This window comes from Phyllostomus discolor, chromosome 4 (genome assembly GCF_004126475.2).
Source record: "Phyllostomus discolor isolate MPI-MPIP mPhyDis1 chromosome 4, mPhyDis1.pri.v3, whole genome shotgun sequence".
Lineage (NCBI taxonomy): Eukaryota > Metazoa > Chordata > Mammalia > Chiroptera > Phyllostomidae > Phyllostomus > Phyllostomus discolor.
In genome coordinates this window covers 167,972,377-167,999,362 of record NC_040906.2, presented here as the reverse complement: position 1 = coordinate 167,999,362, position 26,986 = coordinate 167,972,377, and the positions used below count along the sequence as shown (strand labels likewise).

General features: G+C 44.2%; 1 protein-coding gene across 1 annotated transcript; it reads left to right on the top strand.

The window, feature by feature from the left end:
- Positions 1-245: 245 nt before the first annotated feature.
- On the top strand, positions 246-23,548 carry SLC22A16 (solute carrier family 22 member 16). Its single transcript, XM_036024567.1, is given in 11 exon segments — positions 246-368; positions 2,102-2,581; positions 5,402-5,519; positions 8,176-8,707; positions 12,298-12,425; positions 13,225-13,226; positions 14,932-14,986; positions 14,988-15,040; positions 16,047-16,146; positions 23,205-23,271; positions 23,274-23,548. Coding segments are annotated over 11 exon segments (1,779 nt in total). The 5' UTR covers positions 246-315; the 3' UTR covers positions 23,465-23,548.
- Positions 23,549-26,986: the final 3,438 nt, after the last annotated feature.

Sequence of the window (26,986 nt, the reverse complement as noted above, 5' to 3'; positions counted from 1 at the left end):
GCCCTGGTGGTAGGGAGACGCCGAGGCTGCCGGGCAAGGGTTGGAGAGAGAGAGGGATTGAGTAACCGAGGAACAGAGCCTGGCCCCGCGCGTGCCCGACCAAGCACCTGGACGCTCGGGACACTGAAGGCCGGAGGCGGGCCCCTGGAGCGCGGCTGGCGCGGGACGGGAGTGAGGGGGTTGGGGACGGGTGGGTCAGGCCGGCTGCAGAGCCCGGCGCACTGGGCGGGGCTGGGTGCCCCGAAGCCCCAGAGCCCGGCGCACTGGGTAAGATTGGGTTGCGTCCGGCTTCGGAGCGCAGTGCACTGCAGCACCATGGAGTCCGGCCACTTGGAGATAATTTTTGACCGCCTGGGGCACTTCGGCAGGTAGGGAGCTGGGGTGGGAGTGAGGAGGGAGGGTGGCCTAGCGGAGCGGCAGTCACGTGGGTGGAGGCTTCGGTGGGGTCTGTTTCTTTCCGTTGCCTTGAGGTCCTCGCGCTGCGCTCGAGATCTGAAAACACCTTTCACCCCATGTGTCTCAGAGAAGTTGGGAGACTCCCGTCCAGACTCTCGGAATCTGGCGGCAGGACCTCCCACAGCGAGGAGAAAGGCGCTGGGGGTTCACTTCGGCAGCGGCAGCGGCGGCTGCGGGCTCTCCGGGCGCTCCTGCTGCGGGGCAGGTGGGACTGGCACGCGCGCTCTGCGGAAGCCGGAGTCCTGAGGCTCAGCCAGCCGGAGAGGTCCGGCCACACAGACAGAGGAGTGCCTGACCCCGTGCCCATTTTCTAGTCCTCTTTCACTTCCCAAGACGGCTGCTACTGTGCCCCGCCGCGCCCTGGGTTTCTCTTAGTACCTGAGCAGGCATTGCCCCTTAGGAACAACCGTTAGGCAGAATTTGTGGCTATTTATAGAAACCTAGTATGTGCCAGCTACACTGTGCCAGGTAGTTAGTTACACACAGTGCTTCATTTGATGCCCATTGCGATCTTGCAAAGGAGGCTGGCAGGGCCAAAGACCCACAGCTCTCATCTGGTGGGACCTAGGTTTCACCTTTTTACACTTGGTACCCTCTTTTCATTTGTTAAATTAATAAAAAAATATTTAAATGTATTCAGTCATTCATTCGGTCATTCATTCATTTATGGAGAAACGTGGTCTATCTGATCCCGAATGTTCCCGGAGGAGAGGAGGCTGGGTGAGGGGCCGTACAGCACGCTGATCAGAGATTTGGAGGCAAGTCTGCATCCTGGCCAGCCACTTACCTCCAACACGATTCTGGGAATATTGTGTCTCAGTTTCCTGTCCACAAAATGGGAGTCATAATATCTGCCTTACCTCCAGTTCCCAAGTTTGTAGTGAAGAAATGACATGGTGCTGCTCTTCAAGGTGGATAGTTGCACAACTTTTTGTTGTGATTCCCAGTGTCCACAAAAAGGAAGTTACTGAGCCAGTGAGGAGGGGCAGGAGGTCCCCAGTGAGGAGGGGCTTCCTCCTAATACCTGCACTGTTGAATGCTGGACTGTGTCCAGCTCTGTCATCAGCACATCTGGGCTTCTTTAATGGTTGCTACAGCCCTATGAGATTGGTAGCATCACTCTCATTGTTCACACGAGAAAACTAGGGTGTGTGCCTCAGTCACAGATCGGGTAACAACAGAGCAGAATTGGATGTCGTTGGAGGTCCATTCATCTCCACAGCTCGCACTAACAACCCCGAGGCTCTCCTGGACACAGTTAGGCACCCCCCCTGGCGCTCAGCCAGGCCCTTTATATATTATCTCAGTTCATCCTTCTGGAAGCAGAAGGATAAGAGATCAGCTCTGGGGTTGGATGTCTGAGTTCCAATCCTGGCTCCACTGAGTACAAACTATATGGTACTGAGCATTTTACTTCCTGCGTCCTCATCTGTATAATGGAGGTGATAATAGAACTACAAATGCTTATTGTAAGTCTTCCACATGTAGCCTCTCATTTCATCCTCCCAGTAACCCTACGAGGTTATTTCTGTGTTTATCTGTGCATATATTAAGCTAAACCTGACAGAGACCATTCATATTTGCTTACATTCTTTTCTTAAGTCCATAGGCCAGATATAATAACTTGCTTTCCTTCTCTTTTCAGATACCAGATATTTATCTATTTCACATGTGCCTTCCAGAACATCTCTTGTGGTATCCATTACTTGGCTTCTGTGTTCATGACAGTGCTCCCCAAGCACACCTGCAGGCCCCCAGGCAAAGTGAGGCAGGTCCTTTTCCAAAATACATCTATCTGGAGGTTGGAGGATGTCTGGACCCTGTTTACCTCACAAGAGGAATATCACGTTGTAGTGCTGCAAGAGGATGGTGAGGTCTGGGAGCTCAAAAGTTGTCACAGGTACCGGTGGGAAAACGTGTCACTTTTGAACGATGACTACAATGGCATTAAAAGTAGTTTTCCTTGTTTGGATGGCTACATCTATGACAACAGCAAATGGTACAGCACCGTGGTGACTCAGTGGGATCTGGTCTGTAACCGAGAATGGTTTGCAAGGCTGATCCAGCCCACATTTATGTTCGGAGTCCTGCTGGGAGCGCTGATTTTTGGCTACCTTTCTGACAGGTAAAAATGAAATATTTAGCATTGTTGCATCAGTGTGGGGTTTATTTTCCTGTCTGGTTTTCTCAGGGGACAGGGAACTGTGTTAACAATTTCAGTTGTTTTCATGCTTCCACTCTAAATACCTGCCTCTTTGCTGATCTGTTAAATAACATTCACAAAATAACATATTGGTAAGAGGATGCGTTCTGAAGACAGTCCACCTGTGTTCAAATCCTGGTTCTACTTATTAGCTGTGGCCCTCTGGGCAAATTGCCTGACCTGTATTTTGAAAGAATCCTGTTTGTAAGCTGGAGATGAAAATAATAGCACTCACCTCCAAGAGTTATTGTGAAATCAATACAGAAAAAATACTTTGGATATAGGAACCAGATACTAGTATCAACAGATACTAGTTGTTATTTTGAATATTCTTTTTTTGTTAAATAGATTTGCTGTTTAAGAGATGTGGCTTGGTTCTGCACAAAGACTTCACATACTGGAATTATCAGGCATAGATAATAAAGTAACTATGTTTGCTCTTCTCAAAGAAGTGAAAGACAAGTTTTAAAACATTGATAAAAGTCTGGAAATTGTATTTTAAAATGACATAAAATTGAAGAATAATTACTTAGAACATCTAGAAAAATTTTAAAAAGTGACCAACCAACTTTCTGGGTACTTTAAACAACCTTTTGTACACAGCTAAAGAAAGAACTAGTAAAATGGATGATAGTTCAGAAAAAAAGTGTCAATAATAAAACTTAGAGAGACAAAGACCTGGACAATATGCGAGATTGGAATTAATGGAGGCAGAGGAATAAGGTGTGGAACATGTTTTATATTAGAAGCTAATGGTGGAAATGACCATATTAACATATTAGAGGACAAAATTCTTATCACCAATTCAGTAAACACAAGAAAAACATTTAATAAATTTTAAAATCCATTCATGATAAAAACTAAGAATAGAAGAATGTCTTTGTTGATAACAAGTATCTACACAAAGATCCACCCCTAGCAGGATAGCTCAGTTGGTTAGAGCATCGTCCCAACACACCAGTGTTGTGGGTTCGCTCCCCAGTCAGGGCACACGCAGGAATCAACCAGTGAATGCATGGACAGGTGGAGCAACAAACTGATGTTTGTTCCTCTTTCCCTCCCCTTCTCTCTCAATCAATAAATAAAAAATTTAAAAGATGGCATTCAAAGCTCAAATGAGATTGGGGAACATTAATGGGATGGGCCAACAATCTAGCTTAGTCTTGTGTGGGAGCAGAGAAGACCAAGGGTGTGAAGATGATACTTTCCCATTGCTCACATGCCTTCCGCTATACTGGGCAAACCTGTTGGCTGGAATCTTGGGACTATATTCTTTTGCCTTAAAACTCTCTGTCAGAGACAGAGCATGGGGAGAAAATATATGCAAGTTATATGTCTTAATAAGGGTCTAGTATTCAGAATATATAAATAGCTCTTACACCCCAACAATAAAAAAATCCAATTTAAAAATGGCACAGGATTTGGATAGATATTTCCCTAAAGAATATATACAAATGTCTAATAAGCACATATAAAAATGCTTAACATCATTAATCACTAGGGAAATATAAATCAAAATCACAATGAGATGCCCCTGCACACTCACTGGGATGGCAGTAATCAAAAAGACAGGCAATAACAAGAGTTGTGGAGCATGTGGAGAATTACGTTGCTGGTGGGATTGTAAAAATGGGGCAGCTACTTTGGAAAACAGTTCAGCAGTTCCTCAAAAAGCTAAAACTTAGAGTTATCATTTGACCTAGCAATTTCACTTCTTGGCGTATACCCAAGAGAATGAAAACATAAGTTCCTCCAGAATCTTGTTCAGGGATGGCCATGGCAGCATTAATCATAATAATCAAAAAGTGAAATAGTCCAAATGTCCATCATCTGATGAACAAATAAACAAAATGTGGTGTGGCCATACCATGGAATGTCAGTCATGAAAAAGACTGAAGTACTGATGCCTACTATAGCCTGGCTGGACCTTTGAAAACACAATGCCAAGTAAATGAAGCCAGACGCAAAAGGTCATAGATTGTGTGGCTGCATTTGTATAAAATGTCTAGAATAGGCAACTCTACAGAGACAGAAAGTAAATAGATGAGTGGTTGTCAAGGGAGCAGAGAATGAGGAGCGATGGTTCCTGGGTGCAGCTCCTTTTGGGATTAGATAGTGATAAGCATTGCACAACTCTGGGAATACACAAAAAGCCACTGAATCGTATCTTTTCAAAAACTGATCTTTATGGCGTGTGAATTCTATCTCAATTTTAAAAAGTTTATCAGGAATATAATTTGTGTTTTGTTTGCCTTTTAAACAAAGAAGTACCCATCCAAATTATAAAAATATAGGGCAAGTACAAACACCTTATTCTATGAGCAGAATGTAGCAAGACCTTTGTCTTTAGGGGGTCGGCAAGAGCTGCTGCACCCTTGGTGGGCGGAGCCAGCCCTGCAGAAGGGATGATCCAGCAGGTCAGAGTGGAAGCCCTGGGAGGGAAAGGACAAATCCTCCCTCCTCTTCCCCAAAACCCCCAGTTAGAGGTCTTGTGGGGGTCACCCAGAGTGATCATACATGTATATATCGGCAGTTTAGGCCGAGGCCTCTCCTCTCCTGGGAAAGACTGGCCTCTGGAAGAAACCTAGTGTTTACCCATGATCTGCTCAAAACGAATGAATAACAACAATCAAATAGATAAACTATTAAAAATATCGGTAACTTTCATTGTTTATGGATCTGGGTGGATGTTCAAACTGTTACAACTCTACTTTGCCTCTTCCTCTGTTGCTCCTTTTTCAGGGTAGGAAGACGAATGGTCTTGTTGTCCACAAGCATGGGCATGTATGTGTTTGGCATAGCGGCGGCGTTCATGCTGGATTATTACAGCTTCATGCTCGCGCGCTTTCTTCTTGCTATTGTGAGTTGTGTTTTTTAACCTCATTAATTCTGCCACAGTGTTTTCACATTAAACCTTAATTCTCTTAGATGTGCTTATTTAGAACCTAGGGCAAGAGATCAAGGATTAACCTTTGTTCTCTCCTTGGCAGAAGTTTTTCTGTGGAATATTAATGCACTCTGTTTAGAATGTAACTCATTAAAATGAAAAATTGTTGCTTACTAGGCTGAAATGTTTTGTTCGACTCTATGCCTGGCACATGATCTACATTCCACAATTACTAAGGTATTATTTTATTTCTGAGCAATTAATTATATTCATCTAGTCAGGCCCTGCATTTATGGGCCAATCAGATGGTTAAGGTATATTGTTTAGGAAGTCATCTGTGTATTGTGCAGGAAGAATGCAAACAGGAAGGCATCAGGCCTTTCTGTTCTGAAGAACAGGGGATTCTAGTGGGAAGGGCATGAGTTTAAACACAGCTTTGTCATATATTAGCTTCTTAGCTGTGTGACCATGGGAAACCATGGTATCCTCTTTGAGTTTTAGTTTCTGAACTGTAAGCTGTACAAAACAGCCCCGACTTCACAGGGCTGTTATCAGGATTCAGTGGGACTCAAGCAAACATCTGCGGTACAGCACCCAGCAAGGGGCAGGCACTGTGTAGGATGGGGACCGTCACTGGAAGGAAAGCAGTGAGTGAGGACCTTGCTTCCACACTTGGTGAGGCTCTCAGACAGGTTCCAGATCACTAAACAACATCAGCAGTGCTTGTGTTTGAAGGTCACTGGCCGAGGATGATGGAGTACAGTTTTACCTGCGGGAAAGCTTGTAATCTTGCTGAGCACAGAGAAGGGCAGGTGTCCCTCTCGCAGGGATGGATGATCCAAGGGCTCAGAAATTGATATCCACAAGAACTTTCAAAAGAGTATAATTCAAATATTAAAGGATAAAGAGAGGCATTTTGGGAAATTGGTGGTACTCTAGAATAATTTCGCAAAAGTTAATTTTATGATTTGTGTTATAAAAGCCAAATGTGAAATAATTGTGCAGTAAAAATTCTAATCCTTTCATCCCCCCAAAAATCTATCATTTGATTTATTTTTTTTATTCCAAGAATGATCGTATATTGCTGTTGTAATCTAAATTTTGTTAAAGATAGGCCTATTTTCAAAATAACGTTTTCTCCATTTTTTTATTGTGGTAAGAGACACACGACATAAAATTTACCACCTTGACTCTCTGCGTGTGCGGGTCAGTGCTGTCAGGCACGTTCACACCGCTGTGCAGCCGTCACCATCGGGCATCTCCAGAACGCTTTTCACTGTGCAAAACTGAAACTCTGCACCCATTTCATAACTCCGCATCCTCTCTGCCCCATCTAGCAGCCACCATTCTACTTTCTCTGTGAATATGACTAGTCTGGGTACCTCATATAAATGCGGTCATGCAGTATTCGTCTTTTTGTGATTGGCTTACTTCATGTAGCATAATGTCTTCAAAGTTTACTCATGTGTTAGCATGTGTCAGAATATTCTTCCTCCTCCCTTTTCAAGGCTGAATAATATTCCATTCCATGTATATACCATATGAGGCTTATCTATTCATCTGTCTATGAATGCTTGGGTTGTTTTCACATTTTAGCTACTGTGAATAAGGCTGTCATGAATAGGGATGTACAGGTATCTCTTTGAGTCTTTGTTTTACATTCTTTTAAGTATATACCCAAAGTGGCATTGCTGGATCATATGGTAATTCTATGTTTAATTTTTTGAGGGATTCTCATACTGTTTTTTTTAGTGGCTGTACCAATTTACATTCCCACCAACAATGCATAAGGCTTCCAATTTCTCCACATCCTTGTCAACACTTACTATTTTCTGCTTTTTGATGTAACCATTTTAGTGGCTATAAGATGATATATTGTGACTTTGATTTTGTATCTTCCTAATGATTAGTGATGTTGAGTATCTTTTCATGTGCTTGTTGGTCATTCTTATACTTTCTTTGAGAAATCCAAGTTCTTTGCTTGTTCATTTTTGAATTGAATTGTATAATTGTTTGTTGAGTTTTAGAAGTTCTCTATATGCCCTAGATAACTTTCTCTTATCAGACGTATGGTTTGCAAATGTCTAATTTTGTAGGTTGCCTTTTTACTCTGGTGATCGTGTCCCTTGATACACAGAAGTTTTAAACTTTCATGAAGTCCAATGTGTCTGTTTTTTCTTTGTCACCTGTTAAAATAAAGGTTTAGTCACATCTTTTTTCTTTTTACTAGTTACCACAATGTTTTGTCCCTGTTTAAAATTTAGGATTTAATAATAAGGACTTCTTACACAGGGATAAATTGATATGTACACTTACAAGGAACTGAGAAATAAGTTTGCAGTATAAAGGAATATTTACATGAAACAAAAGGTAGTGTTTAACATTTATTCATCCATAACCTCTCAAGTTTTGCTGTTGGGGGTGGAAAAGGTGGAAGAAGATGAAAGGATCCATTTAAAGTCAAAGGATGGATCAGATTAAATGCCCTTTTACAAATGTGATATGGGTTCCAGAAAACATTTCTTTCGTCATTTTCTTTCCTGCACATGTATCATTTGTAGAGAGATCAGACCCCTCAGTCATTATAAATGTGATCTGAAATCTGAACTATCCCCCATTTGCTTTCCAGGTTTCAAGTGGCTATCTCGTGGTGGTGTTTGTCTATGTGACCGAATTTGTCGGCAGGAAGATTCGGACATGGGCGTCCGTACAAGTGCATTCCTTTTTTGCCTTGGGAACAATGGTGGTGGCTGTGACGGGCTACTTCGTCAGGACCTGGTGGAGCTACCAGCTGATCCTCTCCTCAGTGACGATCCCCTTCATCTTCTGCTTTTGGGCGCTCCCGGAGACACCTTTCTGGCTTCTTTCAGAGGGAAGACATGAAGAGGCACAAGCGGTAGTAGATACGATGGCCAAGTGGAATAGGGCAAGCACCTGTAAGCTGTCAGAACTTCTGTCACTGGATGTCTATAGTCCTGTTCATAATAAGCCTTCTGAAGTTCAGGGGTACAACCTCTCAGATCTGTTTTATAACTGGAGTATTGGAACAAGAACACTTATTGTCTGGCTGATCTGGTTCACGGGGTGTTTGGGATTCTATTCCTTCTCCTTGAGTTCTGTTAACTTAGGAGGCAATGAATATTTAAACCTCTTTCTCATGGGTAAGTAGTTAAATTATATTTAAGTGTAACAATGAAATGAAATTTCTGCCATGTTTTTAGTGCCTTTTTTCTTACCAGGAACAGTATTGTCAACTGCGTGTTTATGATCTCTTGTAGTGTTATATGCTGTAACACTTTTTTAAAAAATGCAAGTAGTCCGAAGAATTTAGCCCTTTCTTTTCTGCCTCTTCTCCTTGCTCGTTTCCTTCCTTGAAGCCCATCCCATCTCAGAACTCTTCTTCATGGGTAACTGCTGTAACATTTGATTTCATGCCCTTTCAGACCTCCATGCATTTTCGCATGTTTGTGCACATAGACTTTTCATATTTTGACATAAGCGAAGTCATCCATTCCATATTGCTCTTTGGACAGTGTTTTGCTTTTAGAATGGAATATGTCTTGGAGATCTTCTGGTCTCTTTCTTTCTTTAAATGTCCTTATTCTAAAAAGTTTGCTTAGTAAAATAACTTAAATGCATGAGACTATCACTGATGTTGCTGAGGTTCTTCCTTTTTAGTAGCAGGCTAAAATCGGCTTCAGATAGTGCACTCATGGCCTGAGGCGTGACTCCTGGGGCACACCGAATTCACTCCTAACATGAGAGACATAGTAGGGCTCTGTCAGTGTTTGTTCATCTAACCCCTGGTCACCTCTGTGTCAGCTGCCTGTGTTTGGTAGCCTCCTCAGAAAATCTTGCTTTCAATTTTTTTTACATAGAAACCATCCCCTTATTAAAGTGCTCTGATCACACATCTATTTTTGTTAGGAATTGTGAGAAAAGTCATTTTAAGGGGAAAAAAACCCATTTACTCTCTTTTTGAGCAAACCAACAAGTGTGTCTTGCTGTCACCTGCATTCCATATGTCAGTTTGGGAAATGAGGCCGTATTCCCAGAACAGAGCAGCGGATGGTAGGAGGCTGAGGCGGGGACAGGGCAGGTCTGAGGAGGCTGAGGAAAGCCGGAGTTTTAGATCTGTGTGATATGGTTTCTTAATTTACATGGAGATATAACTTCTCAAGAAACTGGGCAATCCTGTAACTATAAAAAAGTTTCCAGGACCATATCTACATGGTTTTATATTCTCTGCTTTCTTCGATTTTTCACGTCCTTGCCCTTTCCAGTAGTCCTCTTGCTGGCAAGTACTTACTTCCATGCTGTGAAATTTTTGAAGGCGTTTTCATCTCCTGAGATGGTTTGGGGTTGGTGGGCACTTCAGCTCTGGTTTTGTGCCATTTGCAGGTGATAAATACCCTTGAGGGTCACGTGCAGATAGGAGCGGAAGGAGTCCAAGCGATTAGAGAGATTATACGTTATAAAGTGGAGAAAGTAATGGCCCACTGCCCTAATCCCAGAAGGGCTGGGCCTCAGTGCTTGCCCCATTCTGTCCCAGCCATAGTGAAGCCAAATATCAGATGTGGTGTCAGCATCCTGAGGCAACAACGCAGGGAAAACCGGTGTAACCTGCTTTCACTGTTGCTTCAGTTGTTTCACAGTTGCTGCCCAGCTTTGCTAGACTCCAGGATGTTGTCTAGTGGCTTTGCACATGGTCCGATGCAGGGGAGAGCTCTGAGTCCCACATGGAGGGAGGCCATGGGGGAGGAAGGCTGCGGGGCAGGGGCTTTGGCTCACCAAGACCTTGCTTCCCATCCCTGAGATGTTACTTGCTGTTTTTTTTTTTTTTTTTAAGATTTTATTTATTTATTTTTAGGGAGGGAAGGGGGGGAGAGAGAGAGAGAGAGAGAGAGAGAGAGGGAGAGAGAGAGGGAGAGAAACATCAATGTGCAGTTGCTGGGGGTTATGGCCTGCAACCCAGGCATGTACCCTAGCTGGGAATCGAACCTGGGACACTTTGGTTCCCAGCCCGCGCTCAATCCACTGAGCTACGCCAGCCAGGGCTGTTACTTGCTGTTTGGTTTAAATCATTTACTCTTAGTTGTTAAGTGGGGATAATAATCCAGGCTTACTCCCATGAGGCTCTTTTTTTTATCCTTATCTGAGGATGTGTTTATTGATTATGAAAGAAAGAGAGAGAGAAACATCATTGTGAGAAACATTGATTGGTTGCCTTCTCATAGCTTGTATGCTCCCTGACTGGGGATTGTACCTACAAGCTGGGCATGCGCCCTGACTGGGAATCCAACCTGGGGCCTTTTGGTGCGTGGGACCATGCTCCAACCAACGGAGCCACCCAGCCAGGGCTCCCATGAGGCTCTTTTGAAGCCCACTGTCTTATTGGATCTTGAAAAGTGCTTGATGAACTCTTAAAAAAAAATCCCTCAGAATATATGATGTCCCTGCCGCTCTGACCTGAAACATGAACCCAACGGCAGTGTCTGTGAAAGGAGGCATTGCCTCCAAAGCCGTTTATTCTTCACATTAATGAGAGACAGAGACTGTCTCTCAAATAAGGCTCAGAATGTTGTTGTTGTTATCATTATTTTTTTTGTCTGAGCCATTTTTCTTATCTGAGCAGCTTCAACTGAACTTAATTTCATATGTACTACTGAGAATGTTCACTCAGAAAACATGTGCCCACCTGCTATGATGTGTTCGAGAACCTGTGGGGGACATGTAGACGCAGCCCTGCCTCTCCAGGTGCTCGTCAGCTGCTGCCGATGAACGCACAAGTCCGCACTGCTCTGAGGGCAGGCCGGGCGGTGCCCTGGGAGGAGACAAGCTGCAGAGGAAGGAGAGAAGAGAGCTTTGAACTACGAGAAAGATCTGGGCTGGCTGCTTCCCCAGAGGGGATTGTTGGGTTGACTCAGTCTTGCTGAGAGAACTTGCTTGCCCCCTGTTTGGTTCTGGCTGATGGATGATAAAGCTTTTTTGTGCTGGCACTGAGTCAAGCTTTGGTTCTTCAAGGGAAGGACTTTTATGTCATTTAGGATTCAGCTCTTTAATTTTTGTTGTGGGGGAGTACAAAGAAGTCCAGAACAAAGCCCCTGTTCATATTCCTATTAGATTAAATTCATATTACATTAAAAATGTTACCTTTTAGGTTTAAAATCCATCAAGCAGTTATCATTATTTTATGAACTTATCTGACACTGGATTTTCTACTTTAGTTTCTAAGTTTGAAGTTGCTGCTACAAAATTTCTCCCTAGTTTTGTCAAGCATAAAAAGAAAAACTGGACAACTGTAATAACATAAACAATAAACTATAATTTAAATTTTAAAAGTATGCATGCAATCATCGGCATGAAAAGAAATAAACACTTAGAAAAAGAAGATCAGAAGTTATCAGTATTGTCTATTAATTCTACTTACTTATTCATTTAGCAGGCCTGTCCTCCAGGCAGCCTGCTGTGTCCTCGGAGCTTACAGATCAGTAGGGGCCAAGATTTCTAGGACAGGTGGTCAGTGTTGGGCGGAGTAAGTCAGCGTTAGTGCATTTCACAGGAAACACTCTCCCAGGAGTTTAAAAGTGCTGGGGCTGGTTGCCTCTGGAGCAGTTGATGGTTCTGAGAGGCCCCTGGAAGCAGAGATACTGCTGATCATTCCTTGTGGGGGATGGGCGACAAGGCAGGCAGGGTCCCCTCTTAATGGCTGGACACCACGGTTCACAGAGGGCCCTTTGCTCCATGACAGGTGCCGTGGAAATCCCTGCCTACATCTTCGTGTGCTTGGGGATGGACACCCTGGGCAGAAGAGCTATTCTGACCTTCTCTCTCCTCTCCTGCGCAGTTTCCTGTGGCCTGATCATGCTAATCCCCAGGGTGAGTTCTTTCATGTTTTATTTAGGGGATGATTCGTTATACTGTGACAATTTGGGGAGAACTTTTAGCTTATTACGGTAAGTATGAAGATCAATTTAGATATATGGACAGAGTACATATATAATATTTAACAATATATTTTCTTTATAAAACCCATTCTGTCTCTGTTATGTAGAACATGCTCCTTGTTGAACATTTAAGGAAAAAAGAAATATATTTTAAAATGCCCTTTATCCCACTTCCCAGAGATGGCCAGTGATATTAAGCACAGTCATGTTGAGTGAGGAGAGAGCAGACACCTCCCAGGGATCATCACCACAAACATTTATTCATTCAGCAAAGATCTATCCAGCATTTATCATGTGCCCAGGTGTTGTTCTAGGTGCTGAAGGCCATTGTGAATCAAGTTCCGCAATATAACAAAGAAAAAGCAGGAGGAGGAGTGGAGAATGACTGTGTATGGCGGGGAGCACACCCGTGTGCTATTTTATTTCATCTAGGGTGACCAAGGGTGGTGTGCCTCTCAGAGAAGGTGCCATTTGATCAGAAACCCGGGAGACAGAGGGAGCCATGGAGACATCGAGGGATATGATGTCTTATATCCAGGATCGTTTCTACCTAAGTAGTCTTGTTTTCGATTGTGCTAGATTAGCAGTTGCCAATCTCTACTGTTCTCCCTGAGGCACCTGCTTTTAAAAATGCAGCTTCTTGGTGAGAAGCACTGCCTTAAATCACTGAAAGGACTTTCATGTCCCCCTATTTTGGCAAACCTCATCCCCAGAATACTTCTTGCATCCAGAAGTGCTCCTCCTTCCTCCCCAAAAAATGTTATCAGAACCTGTATTTTCATTCCCTATTTGAAAAATATGTCACTATTAACAACATTTTTAAATACTTTATGTAATTTTCTCCAGCGATAGTATCTTACCATGCAGCACAAGGTGCTTAAGTTTTGTGTGTGTTGTTTGACATTGAATTTAAGCTAACCAGTGTTTTCTTTTTTAGATTGATACTCCACTTAATTATCGGGGTTGGTGGGAATCAGGTGTTTTATGTAACTGAAATTTCCAGGTCATTGATACATAGCTGATATGAATGCAATAAATTGCTTAGAACAAGGAGGTCTTTGCCAATTCGAGGGAGCTTCATCTGTTCTTGTCTGTGTTTTAAAGTAGTTTGCGAGTGATAGTAGTTGAGCTGATGGCAGGTGCCTTTGAGTTGGTGAGATTTAGGGGAACCCCAGGCCCTTTGGGATCCACAGTGGTCGAGCCACAGTGGTAATGGGAAAGTGGCCGATGGGGTATTGCAATAGAGCACAATCCCCTAACCACAAATTCCTCCCCCCTAATAAAATTCTCTTCAAATGGTAGGGCTAATACAATAGATATTTTTTAAGTCACGTTAATTGATTCAATTAGTAGTGTCTACAGTAATCATTTAGGTGACAGGGTGACACTGGCTGCTTTAATAGAGGCGTTCCCAAATCTCCGTGACCTCACGTAACAGGTTGTTGTTTCTTGCTCACAGAAAGCCTGACGTGTGTGTGTGTGTGGGTGTGTGTGTTGTGTGGCTGATGCCAGTGGGAGTGGTGAGGGGAGGGCGTTAGCTCCACAGAGTCACTCAGGGACTCGGGTTGACAGAGGTGCTGCCATCCTCAACACATGAACTCCAGGGTCACCTGGGTTTCAACGTGCAGCTGGCTGCTAGGGGGGAAGAGAGAGATGGAGCATGGGAGGACTTTGTGAGCCACTGATGGAAGTGAGGTGCCGTAGGGAAAGCGGAGAGTATGCAGGAGGCTCCCACTGAGCGGTTTGCTGTTGGAATACATCCGCCAAAGGAGGGGGTGGGGTGGAGAGTCTGTACTAATAGTTCAGTTATCACGTGCAAATTATTTCTGGAGTTAATTTATAAGCCATGGGATTACTGCTTGCAAAGGGTGCATTTTGTTTTTATGGCTCTTTGATTTATTCTGCTGGCTCAGTGCCATTGTTTGGAACCAGCATGTTTGGATGTATCTCATTCCAAAAGCAGTCGTCCCAAGAGATTTTTTTTTTCTTATTTGGTAATTTGAAATCTTCAAGGCTGGGGGCAGGCACAGTAAAAACTTTCCTGTAAATGAAAAGCTTTTGCAGACCATGAGTAGAGTTTACAAAATAAATTCAAACAGAAAAATAAAACTCTTCATTGTTCTTGAAAATACTAGAGGACTAGAAAGTTTTAATTAATAATTTTAGCTCTGGCTGGTGGTGGCTCAGTGGATTGAGCACCTGCCTGAGAACCCAAAGGGTCATTGGTTCAATTCCCAGTCAGGGCACATGCCTGGGTTGGGGGCCAGGTCCCCAGTAGGGGGCATGTGAGAGGCAACCACACAGTGATGTTTCCTTCCCTTCCTCCCTCCTTCCCCTCTCTAAAGTAAATAAATAGCCTTAAAATTATTTTAAAGATTTCATATTTTTCTTTACAATATTACTTATGATGGTCTATTTTGCTAATATGTTTATTTCAGATTTTTATCATTGGGTTATGTGACCTCTATGGTTGGAAATTTTGCCATAGGATCCTGTGTTTGGCCTCATTTACCTTTACACAGCAGAGCTGTATCCAACCATGATACGGTAAGAGTAACTTATTTTTCTGTTGTTTTTCTATAGATTTCACTTACGTGTCATTTCGTTATGTTTGGCCTTTGTGTATAAGTGCTTTATTTTCATAGATGCTACTGGAGTCTTGAGCTAGGAGGAAGTTACAAGATGCTAATTCTGAATCTTAGGCTTTGTCCTGTACCTCATTGGCAGGATAGTAAAGAAATAACACTCAAGTATCCTAAAACCATTTTAAATCTTGAATCTAATTGACTTACACCGACTGTCCATATGGCTCAGGCTAATTTTCTGAAGATGTGTCTCTTGATGTTCTGATGTTGTATGAGTTTGTTAGAGCTGCTGTAACAGACCACCAAAGCTGGGAGACTCAAAGAAAGGAGGAAAATTTGTTTTCTCACAGTTCTGGAGACTGGAAGTCTAAGATCAAGGTGTTTGGCAGGTTTGGTTTCTCCTGGAATCTCTCTCCTTGGCTTAAGAAAATATATTTGTTCACATTAAAAGAACATTCTTTTCTTCCTGCTAGACATGTTATAAGGTTTCTTTAAATACCTTTTAACAAAAAAGCACATTGAGATATTGCTTGATTTTTAAAAAAATAAAATGTTCCATAGATATAAATCTTTGTTTCTCTCAAACTCCTCCCGTTCCCTACCCCAAATAAATTCCTGTTCTAGAAGATTGATGTTATCCTCAATAATAGACTGGATGAATATATGTGAGGGCCTCATCTGCATACCAGACCAAGAATGGTTTATTTTACCCTTTTATGTCCTGAATTATCCTCATGCTTGTATATACCACTGTTCTGGAGAATGCGGATCTAAATCACAAGTGACACTTGAAAAATTAAAGTAGAATTATTTCCAAGTATATTAATCCAAGCTTAAGTTTTCTCACTTGTTCTCTGCTGGAGAGTGGACCAGGGTTCCTGGAAGTCAGTCCCTCAGTTTGTGTCATCCGTGCTCCTCTCGTCTTCTACTCCTGCTGCCACCTGCGCTAATTCCAGTCTTCTTTTCAGGACGCAGGCCATAGGAAGTGGCAGCATGGTGTCCCGTGCAGGAAGCATCATCGCTCCGTTCTCCCTTTACCTCTCCGGCATTTGGACCTTCATGCCTCAGGTATTTATCAGCTTGTAGAACTTTACTGAGAGAGCAGAAAGGCAGACCAGCTAATTGCCTTCTGTATTTTATTTATGGGAGGCTAATTTGTCATTCAATGATAGGGGTCTGTAGAAACCTTATTAACAGCTCACCACGTGGTAAGTAGGGTGGTAACTGCTGTTTTCTTGTTGGCCAGTTGCCTTCCATCCACCAGTGAGCTGAATACTACTCACCCAGGGAGAGCTCTGGTCTCTGGTGTCTCAGTGCCTCTGCCTTTGTCGCCTGCCCAGCCCAGCCTGTGGTCCTCCATCTGGATGCCCAGGCTGCTGCCACCTCCAGCCCCTTGCCCCTGCTTTCCCACTGCATGCCTCCTGGTCAAGGAGAATTCTGGAAGCTGCCTGTTCCCCAGAGGAATCTGTGGTGCAGGGTGAAGAGGTCTGGCTATCTGTGGCTTTCAGATATAAAACACCTTTTCCTTCTGGCCCTGGTGGTGTGAGCTTTTTGCATGGTTATGAGGAGTGAAAGCAGTTATGCTGTGTTTGTAGATTTCCTCAGGTGGGTGCTGAGAGGTTGGGAAGTCCTGGGGAGCGCTGTTCTTGGTTTCCTCAGAACCCCTCCCTGGTCAGGAGGAAGATTGGAGAGTTGAAGAATGGGTGGAGTACGTGTCACAGGTGGGCACAGGTAACCAGAGTTCTTGGTGATCCAGACAAAGAATTGAACTGAACACTCAGAGTTATAGCAGAGAACGTGGGAGCAGGCCAACTCCAAGCAGAGATTGACCTCACAGGCTAGAGGGACTCTATTCTTATAGGGCGGATCCTTCCTGGCTAGTTTTGGTGGGCTTTTACTGAGCGTGTGCAAGTAGTTGTACTACTTTAAAGCTACTGCACATATGTCTCCCATGATTTTCCCTGATTGGCCACCAGGGAAGGGGGTCCCACAATGTTACCGAATGGAACCCCCCTTCTCCTGGGGTCCCCTTTACTAGGTTCACTTTGCCCGTCGCCAGAGAATTATAGCTCTCCATGTTAGAAATTGGTGAAAAGGACAGGAATTATTTATTCAAGTTATACAGACTTGAGCAATGACTTAATGTCTTCATTAAAATCCCAAAGTCCCTTAAAACACCCACAAATACACACAGTCTTTACTTCCCCTTTGCCCACTCTGGGGTACCATATCTCAGGGAAAGAAACAGAAGGTAAAATCCTGCCCCCAGCAGTCTTTCCCAGTCCCTAGGTGGGTCGCCTCTCCTAAATTCTGACTTCTCTTGCCAGCTACAAACCCATGTTTCCACCGGGCTCATGGATTATTCTCCCTGAATGTTTACAGCAAACTAACTGCTTCCCAACCGAAGTGGCTGGTGTCTTAAATTTCCTCCTCCCCTCTCCCACTTTGGATTAGGAGCCAGCGGCCTCCAGCACAACACGTTAGCATCAGCTTTTCATTTGCCCTGGTTTTACCCCTTCTCTTCCCAATCCACGACAGTAGATCTTGATCTTCTCTCTCAAAACCAACTCAGGTGGCTGCCTCTGATTCAGTTCTGCATCAACTTCCACCTCCCAAGTCTTTTCCCTGTGATCCAGCCCCTACCCCAGAGTAGTTCGCTCAGCCACAGCTCTGCTCCAATTGCCCCCTCACCTTCAGAGTAAAATCCAGACTCTGCTTGATTCAATTCAAGTCCTTTCCAGAGGGAAATCCTGGCCCATCTAACCTAGTCTGTTTTGGTTCCTCACCCACCTCCTCTCCCCGGCACATCCCCCCCCCCCCCCATACTCTCCTCCTGAACACCTCTGCAGAGGGCTTCTCTCCAATCTTGCCAAACTAACTTCTTTCTTCCTTCCTTCCTTCCTTCCTTCCTTCCTTCCTTCCTTCCTTCCTTCCTTTCTTTCTCCCTCTCTCTCTCTTCTTTCTCTCTCTCTTCTCTTTCTTTCTTTCCTTCCTTCCTTCCTTCCTTCCTTCCTTCCTTCCTTCCTGTCTTTCTCCTTCCTCCCTCCCTCCCTCCCCCTCTCTCTCTCTCTCTTTCTTTCTTTCCTTCTTCCTTCCTTCCTTCCTTCCTTCCTTCCTTCCTTCCTTCCTTCCTTCCTTTTCCCCTTCCTTTCCCCCCTTCCTTCTTCCGCCCTCCTTCCTTCATTCCTCCTTCCTTCCTTCCTTCCTTCCTTCCTTCCTTCCTCCTTCCTTCCTTCCTCCTTCCTTCCTTTTCTTTTCCTGTTTTTCTTTCTTTCTCTTTAAGAGAATGGGAACAGTTTTGCAGGGACACGAGGTAGCCATGAAAGGGATATCAGTGATATTAAAAGCAGGAGAACAGATGAGGCTCAGTGACTAGACCGGGACCTTGTGGAGGAGGGAGGCAGGGGCTTCTGGGATGCAGGCACAGTTCTGTTGTGGGCGATCCAGAGTGCGATGCACTCGCTTCATAATTACTTCTTAAACTGCATTTGTTGGGTGCCCTTTTAATACTTAAATCATATTTTATATGATGATATATAGATAGACAGACAGACATCGACTTTTCAAGAGGTAAATGCAAGAACTGTCAGGACTCATACATCTCAGGAGCGTGAAGCCCCACTTGGAGGGGCGACCAGACCCATAAGACGAGTCGGGCGGTGGGTCTCCCCAGTACTTCTGTGAGGTCCGGGGCTGTTGGCATGACACGGTCCCTCTCACAGGGTCCTCCCCGGCTTCCCGGACAGCAGCTGCCTCGCCAGAAACTTGTGGGTGAGGCTGTCCCGGAGCGGGTTTCCCTGTTCGCCCTCCCGCACAGCCTCGGCGGAGGACTGCTGGGGGCCAGCAGTGTGGGCGCTTGCAGGAGGCAGCCCCCGGGTGTCTTTGAGGACGCAGAGAAGACCCGCCTCTCCAGGAAGGCCGTCCTGATCTCAGCACTGCCTCTCCCCATGTGGAGCTGCGTGGCGCTCCCCGTGGGTCCCTTTCACCGCTCAGTCCCGGGGTTCCTTTTTATTATCGCACGTGTGTCTTGGTGCCCCCCCCCCTCCGCCCCGCCCCAGGTTAAACTGTTGGGCTCTTTCAGGATGGGACCTTTGTACCCCCACCACTGGGGGATACAAAAAGCGTTTCCTCACCTTGTGTGCCACTCGTGTTTTAATTTACTTACTATTTAAGTAGACTGGCTTTTAAAACAGTAACAGTGAACTCATGGGTGTTTATACTAGTTATGTGTTTTTCTAAAACGCACTAACAGAATCTCACAAGTAGTGAGATGAAGTATGGAATCCTGCCTAAAGTCGCCTTGCACTCGTCGGTGGGTGTCCATCTGTGCTTCGGGAATCCCTGGCGTGGCCCGGGCTCCTCCCTCCCGCCCCAGAGCGGCCCGCAGCACGTTTGCTCGGCGGTGTGGGGCACCGGCCTCTGTGACCCGCTGACTGAGGGGCGGTGAAATGACTCGGGCTGTCTGATCTGCACGGAGGGGGCCGTGTGAGGGCATCGGCCTTTCTAGGAGCACTCCTTTGTGCCAGCCCTTGATAGTCCTCATTAAATAAATAAATATAAAAACAGGAGAGGTTTTTTTAAAACTATAAGCTGAAACACACAGAAGATAGTTAGATCTCTCAAAGCAAACTGCTATAAATTTACCAAAACCAAATAAAGATTTTTTTAGAGGACTTCTGTGAGGGTCCATTAAGGACTAGTTGAAATGGATTTTTAGTTTTATGTAACAGGTACTTAAATGGTGCTTGGTATGGGGCACGCTCTTTAAGTGCTTTACAAAACTTGGTCTTCATAGACTGCAGATGCTGCTTATTGCCGTCCCCATTTTATAGGTGGGGAGACTGATGTGCGAAAGTCATTATCAGCCAAAGGTCACTCACCTTTAAGGTACAGTGTTGTATTCAAACCCAAATACCTCGCCTTTTACCCTGTTAAACCAACAAACAGTACAGAAGGGATTGCAGAGAACTAATCTCCTCCTCCACCCTGACCCTGACCCTGACCCTGACCGCCTGGTCCCCCTTTCCCTAGACAGCCTCTGTCAGCAGGGCCTTGTGATGTTCGAGGAAATACTCTGAATGTGCGTCCCTTGGAGATAACAGATGCTGCTTGTTTTTTAATGAGTAAAGTAGATTATGTTTCTCATTAAGCTTATTTATGGCTGCCACGCCGCCTGGGAGCCAGCGCCTGCATTCTGAGGAATGGAAATGCTGATCTAGCAGATACGTGTACGTTTCCCTCTGGAAAGGGAGCACATGGAAATCACTCGTTCTGATGCTTTTATTATCAACCATTATTTGCTAGTGATCTAAAGAAAAGTGGACACCTAATTCATACCATTTTTTATTCATCCATGCACTTGGCAAAGATTTAGTGTCGATTTTGAACTAACCTCTCTGTTAGGTGCTAAGGGGCAGACATGAGAGGCACAGCCTCTGTCCCCAGAGTCTGGTGGGGAAGACAGAAGAGCAAACTGTTACAGCCCCAGAAATGAAGGCTGGGGCGGGGAAATGCTGGCCTGGGCTAGGGCCAGAGGGGAGGCTTCCTGGAGGAGTGGGTAAGAATCAGCCTGGTGGGGAAGGGAACTCTAGACAGAGGGACCAGAGAGGCGAAGGCTTAGAGGAAAAGGAACCTGGCCAGTCTGGATCTGAATGCAAGTATTATTGCTCACACCCAGGGTGGGTTGTGGGAGGTACTGTAAGTCTAGAGAGATGGGCAGGGGTCTCAGGGGACATCAGAAAGGAAGAGCATTTGGACCAAAGGTGGGTTTGAGAGGATAGGATGGAAAAGTCGCACCCACAGGACCTGATGACCTGTTGAGTGTGGTGGAGGGGGAACTGGAGGGATGTAAGAGCGGTTCTTGGGGTTGGAGGGGACCGTGGAGCAGGGACTGGGCTGAGGTGGGGAAGGACCATATGCAATGAGTGTGAGGTGCCTGCAGGGCAGGGACAGCCCCCACTGGAGTGCAGTTGTGGGAGTCAGCTCATAGGAAGGGGAGGAAGGAGTGAGGGAGACTGAAGGGCAGAGCCTGGGGAGTGGTTAAGGTGTGATGGAGGAAGAGTCCAGGTCAGAGACTGAGGCACAGCAGCTAGGGAGGTGAGCACCCCAGAGGAGGAGGGGAGGTGAGGAAGGCAGGAGAGGACAGTGGCTAAGAAAGAGCAGTACAGGAACACATCCCAGGGGCCTGGGAAGAGCAAGCTCCTCGCTTGGGGGCGTGGGCCAGGCTGGGAGGGCTGAGAGAGGGGAGCAGTGGTGGTGGGGAGGAGAGGGGTGGGAGGCTGCAGCGTGGGTGGTGGCCAGGCAGAGGGTTCTTTAAAAGATAACATCTATTGACCAGTTACTATGGCCAGATGCAGTTTTATGTGCCTTGTAGGTGTCCTTTAATCCTTTCAACAGTCTTTTGGGATGGGTACCATTATTTACATTGTACACATAAGGAAATTGAGCAGAAAAGTAACTTACTCAAGGCTACACAGGTAGTGAGTTACTGGGCAGAGTGGGCTTGGAGATTATAAGAGGCTTGAGAACTTTTATTTTTACTAGCGAGTGTCAAGAAAAAAGGTAAAAATATGTGTGTGTGTGTGTGAGGGGGGGGGGCTGATAGAGGAAAATTGGAGGGGGAAGAGGAGGTGGAAGTGGGGGAAGAAGAGTTGGAAGGGGGAGGGGGAGGGAGGGGAAGGGGGAGGCAGTGGATCTGGAGAGGATGGAAGGCCCCTCCTGGTAGGGGGGTAGGGAGGAGGGAGAGGAGGGGAGGGGATGTTGTAGGGGTGTTTGTGGGGTGGAAGGAGCTGGCCTGGGCTGCCAGAGACCAGGCCTCCTGCCTGGAGTGAGAGGGGAGAGTGGAGGGCTATGGATTTGTTTATTGCCTATTGTTGTTACTGCCAAGCTGAAAAAAAAAATCCCGTTCTGTCTTGGATTTCCATTTGATTCCGTTTCTTGTTTAGATTTATTCAGTGGTTTTCAGACCTTGACACAGGGCTCTTCGGGGTTCAGACATCAGTGTCTGTCTCCTGTGTTTGAGGCACCAGAAGTTCTTTCTCACATCCTTTGGAATGTCACCACTGCTGCTTCTAGGCTTATTCAGGTATTTCTGAGAAGATCATCAGCATTCTGCAGAACAAAATAAAGACTGACCTCCCAGGTCACATCTGTCACTGACGTACCTTCACGTCAGAGTGAGTGGCCTGTCTGTTTCATCCTTCTCACTCTCAGAGGCTGTGCAAGCCCCAAGGGTGCAGATTTATCAGAAAAACCATGCCTTGGGTTACTTTTTTGGGCTCTTCCCAGACAGTATTTTTTTGCTACAAGAATTCAAATTATGTAAGGATGGAACACATTCTTACAGACTGTATAAAGATTTAGTTCTGAAATACACCCGACATCTTCATAACAATCAACATAGAACAGATACATACACTTTAATTTTTAATGTGATTTGCATTTTAAAGATAAAACCTGGTGCTGTTCTCAAGGGTTGCCTTTTATGTGTCAAAATTTGGGAAGTAAAGACATAATTGGTTTTTGTAAAGAGGAAATCAGATGGACTCCCTCTCCAAAGTAGCAGTTAGTTTCTCTTGCTCTTGTTTGGTTTCCCCTTCAGTCCTGTCTGTTTCGGCTCCCTGAGACATGTATTGGTGCAGGCATGTCTACATTCATCCACTCCCCGGCATCAGTGAGTGCCGATGCATGCTGGTTCCTGGGGCCCGAGGGACAGGGTTGGTTATGACAGTCACTGACCAGGCAGTCCCAACCAAGGCTCAGTTGCTGGGTTTTTCCATGAGACAATGGAGCGTGGGAAAATGGGACGGGCCTTTTTTTCCCTCTGTGTAGCAGGTCCTAGGATAGTGCCTGCAAGAGTGACAATGTAGGCAGTGCCTGGGATTCATTGAGTAGGTGCTCCACAGTGGTTAATGAGTGAATTAGTGAGGGACCAGATTAAGCACAGACCATGAGTTAAAGAATTCCCAGGCCAGCCTAAGTAACCAAAGGTCTCACCACAGAATAAAAAATGTTCATATGTCAAATTCAATTCTATTTCCTTCCAGAAAGGTTCAGAATTATCATTCTCTGAAAGGACATTATTTATTTCTTGATGTATCACTTACTATTTTTAAAATTCCTTCCAGCTGCTTGTTGGGATTTTGGCCTTAGTGAGTGGAATCCTAACATTAAAGCTTCCAGAAACCCTCGGCAGCCTCTGGCAACGACTTGGGAGGAGGCCATGAAACTGGACGCAGAAAAGAAGCAGCAGTCGAGGTGAATTATTCCCACAACCAACCGTCCTAGTGCCGGACAAAAACAGAAGAGGTTAATTCAGGGGATTCTGGTCTTGGTGAACAAATGTGCTACGTGTACTCTCCAGCACCTGAAATATTGTTTACTTTAATGCCTTTGTGTTAGAGAAATATTATTCTCAAATCCTGCATGTCATTTTTATGTCTTTTAAATTTTTTTTTAAGAAAGTTTTAAAAGTTGTTTTGTAAAAGAAATAAAAGCTGAGATGAGAATGCTCATTTTTTAGACTGCTTTCTTATTGCCACAAAATGTTTTTCCACATTTGTTCTTCTGTGTCACTGTTTCTCAGCCTTCCCCCCTCACCACCAGAGGGGATGCCCCCACTCCGGTCAGTGCCAGGGCCCCTCCTCCCCAGGGACTGGCGCCTGGGAAGAGGGTGCATGAGAGTACGTTTCTCTTTTTTTTTTTTTTTTTCAATTGCAGTTGACATTTAGCATTATTCTATATCAGTTTAAGGTTACAGCATAGTGGTTAGATATTTATATAATTTACGAAGTGTTTCCCCTGATTATTCAACTACCCACCTGATACCATACACAACTGTTACAGTATTATTGGCTACATTCCCTGTGCTGCACTCTACATCCCTGTGACTACATTGTGACTATCCGTTTGTACATCTCAGTCCCTTCGCCCTTCTCATCCAGCTCCCCAACCTCCTTCCCGTTGGCAACCTGCAGTTTCTTCTCTGTATCCATGAGTCTGTTCCTGTTTTATTTGCCCATTTATTTTGTTCCGTACATTCCACATGTAAGTGACATTTTTTTGTCTTTGTCTTGTTTATTTTACTTAGCATAATACCTTCTAGGCACATCTATGTTATTGCAAATGGTAAGGTTGTATGCCTTTTTATGTCTGAGTAATATTCCATTGCTCATACATACCACATCATCTTACCCAGTTGTCTGTTGGTGAGCACTTTGGTTGCTTCCATATCTTGGCTTTGTAAATAATGCTACAATGAACATAGGGATGCATATCTTTTCAAACTAGTATTTTGGGTTTCTTTGGATACAGACTCAGAAGTGGAATTGCTGAGTCATAAGGTAGTTAGTTCTATTTTTAATTTTTTTGAGGAACCTCCCTACTGCTTTCCACAGTGGCTGCTCTAATTTGCATTCCCACCAACAGTGCCACATGGTTCCCCTTTCCCCACGTCCTCACCAACACTTGTCATTTGCTGAGTTATTGATGATGGCCATTCTGACAGGTGTGAGGTGATATCTCGTTGTGGTTTTAATTTGCATCTCTCTGATGATTAGTTGAGCATCATTTCACATGTGTGCTGACCACCTCTATGTCTCTTTGGAGAAGGGTCTATTCAGGTCCTTTACCCATTTTGTGATTGTATTGTGTGTTTTTTTGGTGTTAAGTTGTATGAATTCTCTATAAATTTTGGATAGTAACACTCTATCTGATGTATCATGGCAAATATCTTTTCCATTCAGGAAGTTGTCTTTTTGTTTTGTTTATGGTTTTCTTTGCTTGAGCCAACACTTTTTAGTTTGAGGAAGTCCTGTTTGTTTATTTTTCTTTTTTCCCTCACCTGAGGAGAGATATCAAAAGAAATATTACTAAGAATGATGTCAGAGAGCTTACTGCCTGTGTTTCCTTCTAGTTTTGTGGTTTTGAATTTTACCTTCAAGTCTTTAATCCATTTTGAGTTTACTCTTGTACTTGTCTAATTTATTTTTTAGCATGTATCTGTTCAATTTTCCCAACACCTATTGTTGAATAGACTGTCTTTATCCCATTGTATTTTCCTGCCTCCTTTGTCAAATATTAATTGACCATGCAGGCATGATTCTCAACCACCTTAGGGTTTTTAACCACCTTAGGGTTGTCAACCACCATGTGTGAGTGGGGCAGCCCGTTTTGCAACTCTGCCTCACCTGCCGGTCTCAATATGGCTGCTTCTTCATGGCCTTATTATAGGACTTCTGTTCAACTAGTCTTCAGACGGTTCTCCAGGTGCATTTTCCGTTATTTAGCTGTGATTTTGCTGTGGTCACGGAGGCGGTAAGCACAGCATCTTCTGTTCTGCCGTCTTAACTGGATCTGAAAGTGTGTTTCTTTTGCCAAAGCCCCTTGAAGATTCTATTTCTGTTTTCCTTCCCCTGTTATAAGAACCATAACTCTAAATTCAAGTCTTTTTTCATAATTCCCTGTCAAAAATGTTTATAGTTTAACCTTAACTATATACATATATATAGTTTTTATATATAAAGATGCCTTGCTTTCCCGTAAAGAGTGAAGAGGGCTTGAATGTGTAGCCAAAATTTTTTTTGTTTTCTTGTTTTTAGATTCTACTCATTTTTAGAGAGGGAAGGGAGGGAGAAAGACAGTGAGAGAAACATCAATGTATTGGTTGCCTCTCTCACACCCCCCACCCAGGACCCAACTCACAACCCAGGCATGAGCCCTGACTGGGAATCAACTAGCAACCCTTTGGTCTCAGGCCAGCACTCAATCCACTGAGAAACTCTAGCCAGGGCAAAATGTTTTCATGTTTGGTCCAGGTAAGATATGCATCTGTTGGAGGCTGGGAGTGGGCGTTCTAGTGGGACATTTTTACTTTCTGCGAATTTACGAAATTCTCTCTGCAGGTCTTCTTCACGGGACAGAGACGCTGTGGCGTTTTAGAGCACTGTCAATTTTTAAAGTCTGCAGATCATCCTGGAAATGGACTTTAAGCATCGTGAGGATCTATGCTTGTGTAAAAAGAAATTTAAATATTCTTGTCTTCTAAAGAAAATCTATACTTATTATACTGGAAGCTTTTTACTCTTTTTTTAAGTACTAAATTTTGTTCTCTCACCTTATTTAAAACCATATTTCCCCAAAACAGTTTAATATCCTAAACATTTCAACTGCAAAATTATGGCCTAATCTCCTCTGTTAGAGGAGTATATGTCAGATAAATTTACCATAGGTTTTGGGTTTTTCTTTACTATGGTTTCTTTAGAAGTTTATTGTATTTTTCTTTGCTCTTGAAACTTAGCTGTTGGATATGCCTTATGTCCAGCATATTAGGATCACTGAAGTGTCAGTGTCGTCTGCAGAGAGGCAGGAAAAGGACGAAGACCATTAGGTAGAGCAGATGCTGTTTAACAATCACTGTTCGGGGAGAAAAGGCGAGAGAGATTTGACCTGAATTCTTTACACTTTTTATATTAATCAGTTCCCTGGATAGTTGCTCAGTTGGTCTTTCCACTTGTACAATAAGACATGAAACCAAACACCTTTCCCTTTTGTAAGACAAAGGAAAAAACACAGGACCATAAAACAAGAGAGGAAAACAACCTTCCTCTCATCTCTTATTTTGTCTTTTTTCATCTTCAGCCTGTTTTTCTGTCCTTTAGATTTTTCTTTTAAGCTAATACTTGGTATTTTTTTGACTTTCTGTTTTATGTTCTGTATTAGTTTGTTAGGCTGCCATAACAAAATACCACAGACTGGGTGGCTGAAGCATAGGAAATTGATTTCTCACGGTTGTAGAGGCTGGAAGTCCACGATCAAGGGAGATTGCTTTCTGAGGCCTCTTGGCTTGTAGGCAGCCACCATCCCACTGTGTGTTTTCCTACGACTTGTCTGTGCCCCTGCAGGAGGGAGG